Source organism: Galeopterus variegatus, unplaced genomic scaffold (genome assembly GCF_000696425.1).
Source record: "Galeopterus variegatus unplaced genomic scaffold, G_variegatus-3.0.2 Scaffold1910, whole genome shotgun sequence".
Taxonomy (NCBI): Eukaryota; Metazoa; Chordata; class Mammalia; order Dermoptera; family Cynocephalidae; genus Galeopterus; species Galeopterus variegatus.
In genome coordinates, this window is record NW_007728021.1 from 52,186 (window position 1) to 59,139 (window position 6,954).

At 57.3% G+C, this 6,954-nt stretch overlaps 1 protein-coding gene across 1 annotated transcript in view; it reads right to left on the reverse strand.

Annotated features, from left to right (window-relative positions):
- Positions 1-636: 636 nt before the first annotated feature.
- Positions 637-6,954, reverse strand: part of PLCD3 (phospholipase C, delta 3) — a 22,267-nt gene continuing 15,949 nt past the window's right edge. The window contains exons 8-14 of the mRNA XM_008579551.1: positions 4,873-5,016; positions 4,580-4,730; positions 2,890-3,006; positions 2,058-2,224; positions 1,721-1,856; positions 1,484-1,633; positions 637-1,297 (exon numbers count right to left, since the gene is read on the reverse strand). Coding sequence (XP_008577773.1) covers positions 1,209-1,297; positions 1,484-1,633; positions 1,721-1,856; positions 2,058-2,224; positions 2,890-3,006; positions 4,580-4,730; positions 4,873-5,016 — 954 coding nt within the window. The 3' untranslated portion in view covers positions 637-1,208. The remainder of the gene's footprint in view (positions 1,298-1,483; positions 1,634-1,720; positions 1,857-2,057; positions 2,225-2,889; positions 3,007-4,579; positions 4,731-4,872; positions 5,017-6,954) is intronic.

A 6,954-nucleotide genomic window follows, 5' to 3' on the forward strand; every position in this document is an offset into this window, starting at 1 on the left:
CAGCAGACAGGGGCCTTGAACCCAGATGAGCCTGGAAAATGGGGGTCTGTCTGAGAGACCCTCAGAGTCCTGCTCCTCCCCATGCAAGGTCCACCATGTGCGTATGGAGCGGTGGAGGGGGGCGGGCGCTGACCTTATAAACTGGTGTCCTCAAAGAGTCTTGTGCTGCTGGCAGCAGCTTTAAGCCAGGAGCAGATCAGGGCTATTTTGAGCTGTGGCATCTCCTCCGGCCACCCCGACGGTCTCAGGCAAATCCAAGCCCTGCTGGGGGAAGAGGCCCAAGGGACTCTCGCTCCAGCCCTGGTCCCTCCTCGTGGGCTTGTGAGTGTGGCATCACAGACGTGCTCAGTGGTGGCAGTGGTAAAATAAACTTGCTTTTTTTATTTTTTAAAATAGATAGTCTTGGACCGGCCCGGTGGCGCACTGGATAGTGCGCCGCTTGGGAAGCGCGGTGGCGCTCCAGCCCGAGGGTTCGGATCCCACATACAGACCGGTTCCCGCTCACTGGCTGAGCGAGGCGCGGGAGCAGCGCCGGGGGTTGCGGTCCCGTTGCCGGTCCCGGTCCGGTGCGGGGGCGACACTGAGGGTTGCGATCCATTGCCGGACACAGAAAAAGACAAAAAAAAATAGATAGTCTTAGTCTACTGCCCCTTCAGGGCTCTTCTATGACACAAGTTAAAAACCTACTTACTGTCAGAGTTCCCCAGGGCGCCGAGCCTTAGCGCTCTATTCTTTGAGAAGGGAAGAGGAGCTCAGGTTCAAGAACTGGGGGTAAGGGAGGGCCTGGGGCTGGCTAGTGCCCAGGATGGGGGCAAGGGTGGGTGGCTGTGCTCTCTGGGGGAAGGAGGCTGGGATGGCCCTGCTGGAGGGCATGGGGCAGAGGAGCTGAAGGCTCACAGGTGTCTTGTTCCCAAAGTCTCTTGGCAGCAACAGGCCTGGCTCTTCTTCATGAGCCATGATGAGGAGGTGGGCTGGGGCCATCTCAAGGCCCCAGGTTGGAGCTCACTGAAGTCACATTAGCAGCTCTGCAGGGAACACATCACGCATCTGTCCTTTAGGAGGGCCCAAGGCAGCCCTCAGCACCCAGGTGAGATAGCACCTAGTGAGCAGGCCAAGTACGCCCACCCCCCTCCACTCCATAGCAGGAGAGGCTCTGCAGGGGGATGCAGACTGGCACCGCAGAACCCCAGGGTGGGTCAGTTGAGCCCTCAGGAGTACTGGATGCGGATGTGGACAAAGAGTGTGGCTGGTGACAGCGAGGCCCCATCCTTGGAAAGCAGGTGGACATGGCGGTACCCTGTGGGAAGGGCAGTTGGGCTTCAGGTCCTCTGCCCACCATCCTACAGAACGCAGACCACATCCCACCCCTGGGGGCTGGGCCTCAGCTCAGACCTGGTTCAGGGCAGGCTCTCAGCGGCACAAAGATGAACAGGGTCTGAGAGGACGGGACCCCCATCCCTTTCCATCCTCACCAACCACCAACCTTGCTTCAGGCTGTTGAGAGGCAGCGTAAACTGGCCCACAAAGTCATTGGGGGAGGTGGTATCATAATCTTCTACCACAAACCGAACCAGCACCAGCTCTGGAGCCCGCAGCTGGAACTGCAGGGTCTGCCCCCAGCAGGGATTGAAGCCTGCGGCACAGGCATGGCAGTCAGAGCCCAGCTGGCCCCAAGACCCACCTGTGCCCCCCGCCCCATTTCCACCAGTGGGCCCCCCACCATTGTTAAGCACGTAGTTGGTCTCCTTCCGTGCACAGTCTGCAGGCACCCCATGGATCTCAATGCGCACCAGGGGGTCCACGATGGAGTTTGGCTTCTCAGCATTCAGTTTGGGCAACTGCTGTGCAGTCAGCACCTGAGAAAGGGAGGAAGGGCAGCTTCGGCCTGGCCTCTGCTGGGGCCCATGCCCCCCTCTCCTCTCCCTGAATGGGCCTCAGACTCAGACCGTCCTCACACCAGCCTGTCCCCAGGCCTCCCCCACCTTCCTCCACCTCAGGCGGGCACCTTCCCAGAACTAGCTCCGCCCCCAGGCTAGGGCTTGGTCCAGGCTGCTGACCTGGATGGTGAGAGTAGTTCTGGGGGGCCCAGGGCACTCAGGGTCAAAGGCTGTGTCAGGTTGCTGCAGGCAGGCAGGTTTCAGGACGTATCCGCATTGCCCGTTGATGAGGAAGCGCCCAGCATTGAGATCCATCTCGTAGCCTGGTGTCTGGAAGTTCAGGGCCACTGTGGACATAGCAGGGGCAGAGCAGGGCTCACTGCTCAGGCTCAGGGGACAGATCTTGTTGGAGGGAGGACTTAGCTCCTCTCAACAGAGGCCCAGGGTCCTATTGTCTGGCTAGTGCCGCCTTGTCCCCACCATGACTTGTGGGCAGAGGTGTCACTGCAGCCAGGGGACCCAGGCCCAACTGTCATCTGTACCTTATCCCTGGTATCCCTCAGGCTAGAGGGATGAAAGATGCTGGAGAAGCCCCCGCCCCCAGGGCCAGGCCCTGGCCTGGGTCAGAGCAGGGGCCTGAGAGAGCCTGGGGTTTCCATACCTACCCTAAAGGGACTATATGGCCCTCTGTTGGCAGTGCCCAGAGTCCCCCAGAGCCCACCCTTGTCAGCGTTGACTTAGTGGGACTGCCAGGTATGTGTGTGTGTCAGGGGCACATGGGAGTGGAGTTTTTTAATTTCTAACTTCATAAAAATGTGAGACTTTTACACTGTCGGGAACACAGAAGCCTGATTGACTTCCCCACCTACATTGCTGACAACTTTTTAATAATGATCCTCAACACTGCATTTTTCTGGAAGGCTATGTGGCTCCCTCACTGCTGAGGCCTCCCGTGGCCGCCCAGAGTCCACCCACATGGCAACACCCTGTCCCCTCCTGCGGCCCTACTCACCCAGCTGACAGCCCGAGTTCCACATCTCCTGGGGGCTGTAGTTGGCCGAGTTCATCCGCAGCCCCAGCGGGTACACACGAGTCAGATGGTGAACATTGTGCCTGACAAAGCTGTTCCCTGAGGAAGAGTAGGGTGGGGACTGTAACATGCCCCTGGTGTGTCCCCTGCCCAGTGCAGGGCCTGTAACCTCCTGGGGACCCCCTGCCCAGCTCCTCACTCTCCTCTGACCTAGGGTGAGAGGGACTCAGAGCAGGATGCTAAAGTCCAGAGTGGGGCAGGGACCCTCCACCACAGAGCCCGGCCTTGCATCCCCAGCCCTGAGCCCCCGTATTCCTGACTCAGTGCACAGGTGAGCTGGCCCCAGGCTGCCATTTCCTGCCACTTACTACCTGTCCTGCCCACATCCCTCCAGCCACACTGTGGGTCCCTGGAACCCTTCCCGGAGGCCATGCCTCCAGGCCTTTGCACAACCTCTTCCTCCTATCTGGAAATCCTTTCCTCTTCCTCAGCGGTCTGCTTCCTCCTCATCTTTCAGGTGATGTGTCCTCCCAGGTATCACCTGCTCCAGGAACCCTTCCCTGATCTCACCACCATCTGCTGGGCTCTCCCGGCCCACATCATGGCCTGCCCATCTATGGCAGCCCTGCCACTAGGACATGAGCCCTATGAAGGCAGACAGCAGGCCTCCCTCCTCCCTGTGGCTCGTCTCTCCAGCCATACCTGACCTGGCGCTGGCATGTGCTGGGCCATCCTCCCATGAGCTGATCCTTTTGAGCTGATCCCTCTCTAGGGTCCTCCTGATCTCTTTACTCCCCCCTACCCCCCTCCAAAGTCCTTTCAATCTCCTTTCCACACCAACTTTAGGATACTCCAACAGAAGCCTGCAGGCCCCTTCCACTCTCCTGCACCCCGATGCCCCATGTCCCAGCTCCTACCTGCCTCTCGGATGAGACCCCCTGCCCAGCTCCTCACTCTCCTCTGACCTAGGGTGAGAGGGACTCAGAGCAGGATGCTAAAGTCCAGAGTGGGGCAGGGACCCTCCACCACAGAGCCCGGCCTTGCATCCCCAGCCCTGAGCCCCCGTATTCCTGACTCAGTGCACAGGTGAGCTGGCCCCAGGCTGCCATTTCCTGCCACTTACTACCTGTCCTGCCCACATCCCTCCAGCCACACTGTGGGTCCCTGGAACCCTTCCCGGAGGCCATGCCTCCAGGCCTTTGCACAACCTCTTCCTCCTATCTGGAAATCCTTTCCTCTTCCTCAGCGGTCTGCTTCCTCCTCATCTTTCAGGTGATGTGTCCTCCCAGGTATCACCTGCTCCAGGAACCCTTCCCTGATCTCACCACCATCTGCTGGGCTCTCCCGGCCCACATCATGGCCTGCCCATCTATGGCAGCCCTGCCACTAGGACATGAGCCCTATGAAGGCAGACAGCAGGCCTCCCTCCTCCCTGTGGCTCGTCTCTCCAGCCATACCTGACCTGGCGCTGGCATGTGCTGGGCCATCCTCCCATGAGCTGATCCTTTTGAGCTGATCCCTCTCTAGGGTCCTCCTGATCTCTTTACTCCCCCCTACCCCCCTCCAAAGTCCTTTCAATCTCCTTTCCACACCAACTTTAGGATACTCCAACAGAAGCCTGCAGGCCCCTTCCACTCTCCTGCACCCCGATGCCCCATGTCCCAGCTCCTACCTGCCTCTCGGATGAGCTTCTTGGCCTTGCGCTCACTGACGGAGCTGACCTGGCAGGGCTGGCGGGGGCCGGGGCCAGGGCACAGGGTCTGCAGGCGGGCAGCGCAGCAGTACACGGCCAGGGAAGACAGCTCTGGAGAGATCTGCTTGGCCTGGGAGACCGGCCTCAGTGGGGACTGCTGGCTCCAGCCCCCCCAGCTCTCCCACCTTCCTTCCCTCCCCGCCCCGCCCGCCGCAAACTCTGCAGTAATACCGAGCCCCTGCCCAGCCTGGCCAGCCCTGCAGGTCACGTACCCGCCGCCTCTGCTCTGCAGCCTCCACCTCCTCTTCGTCCTCCTCCTCTTCCTCTTCCAACTCCCAGTCCAACAAAGTCCGGCCATCCTCGCTCCGAGCAGCTGGAAGCTTCTTCCCTTTTACCAGGACCCGGCCCTTCAGCTGCTGCAGGGGCAATATGGAAGAATTAAGGCCTCCTGCCCCCTACATCAGCTGGTGGGTCCGTCGCTCAACCACCACTGTGTGAGGGGCTGGCTGGGGGTAGGGGGCAGGAAAGGAGACACAGAGGTGAAGGATGTCTCTAATAAGAAAAAGTGGGGAACAATGTACGAGGCCATGGATGGGGGTGGCTAATGAGGTTCGATCCCTCCCTATATCAGAACACTAGCAGCAGCTGTTAAAATGAACGCGAAGCTCAGGCTTGAAAGAGAAGGCGCTTAGGGCTGGCCCATGGCTCACTCGGGAGAGTGCGGTACTGACAACACCAAGGCCACGGGTTCAGATCCCTGTATAGGGATGGCTGGTTCACTCACTTGGGTGAGCGTGGTGCTGACAACACTAAGCCAAGGGTTAAGATCCCCTTACCAGTCATCTTTAAAAAAAAAAAAAAGAAAGGAAGAGAAGGAGCTTGAAAGAGAAAGAAGTGTGTGCAGAACATGTAATCATGTGATCCTTTTTGTGAAACATTTAAAAGAGAAATTATGTACGTGGGTATGTATGCATATATGCACGGGAAAATTCTGAAAGGACGCACAAGAAACTATGGAAGATGGTTACTTCTTGTGAAATAGGATGGGAGAGGCCGAGGGAAGGAAAACCCATTTTCCATTGTATCTATACCCTTTGTAAAGCAGAATTTTTTTTTTTAACCACACATATGTTATTTTCATACTAGTAAGTAAATCTCACCCCCCCACACAAAGGTAAGTCAATATTCCCCGCACATGTGGGATTGGAAGTAGGAGAGTTTTCTCGGGGTGGCTAAAAGGATGAATGTCCTTTTGAGAGGGCAGATAAAATGCTCTGGGGTTTGGGAGGGAAGGAGGAAGGCCACTTCTGGCCACAGAGCTTAGAAAGTTTGTAAGGCCACAGGAAGAGACAATTTAAGTTGAGTTGGGATTCCAAGCAGGTGGCGCTTAGCAAGCACAGATGGCTGGAAAGGGAGTCCTGGGTGGAGAAGACAGTGTCAAACAGGGCTGGGAAAGGTGGGAATGGCTGGGCCTGCAGGGACTCATGGGCAGGGCTAGGCCATGGAAGGCCTTGAAGGCCAGGTAAGTGGTTAGGTGGGTCCAGTCAAGAATGGAGAGCCAGGGCTTCTGGCCAAGATAGTGGAATAGACAGTCCCCATTGTCACTTTCTCCCATAAATCAACCAATTTACAACTATTAAAAAGCAACGACAGCCAATCTGGGGCCACTAGAGCTCAGGGGAAAAGGAGAAAAGACCTATGGACTACATGAAGGCAGGAGAAGCCACAAGGAGAGAAAGAAAGGATTGCTTCCCCCATTTCGAGCCCCAACCACTTCAAGGCTGGAGCTGGTGAGCGCATGGAGCAAGAACTGGAAAAAGCCACAGCTGTGCCCTTTGTGTGATGTTCCTTGGAGGCAGCAGGGAAGAAGAAGGCCTTGGTGGCCCCCAGTCCAGCAAGATTAATAGGGTTCCCATGGACCCACATAGTAGTGAGGAGCTACAATAACAGAAAAGGAGCCACTCAGAGGCCGGTGAGTCATCTCAAGGGACCAGTGCACAGCTGGCCCCATGGGAAGTGTTTGGAGTATGGATGGTGCAGGCGATGGTTCCCACCGGGGGAACACTGGGGCACAGCAAGGACAGCTGATCTGCACCCCCAGTCAGCACAGGACCACTCAGTGGAGACTGGTCAGGAATATAGAACTGCAGCGGGTGCAGATTGCTGAAAAGATGCAGGCCCAGACCAGAGTTTCCACATAATCCAGGTGTACCAGACCCGGTAGTGCTTACAAGGCCAAAAATTAAAACCGGAACCGCACAAAAAGCCTTCCCCAGGGAATCAGCAGCAAAGTAGCAATTTAGCTCAACCACAGGGTTCAAGTGCTGGTCCCCACAGGAAGTTCCCCCATTTTA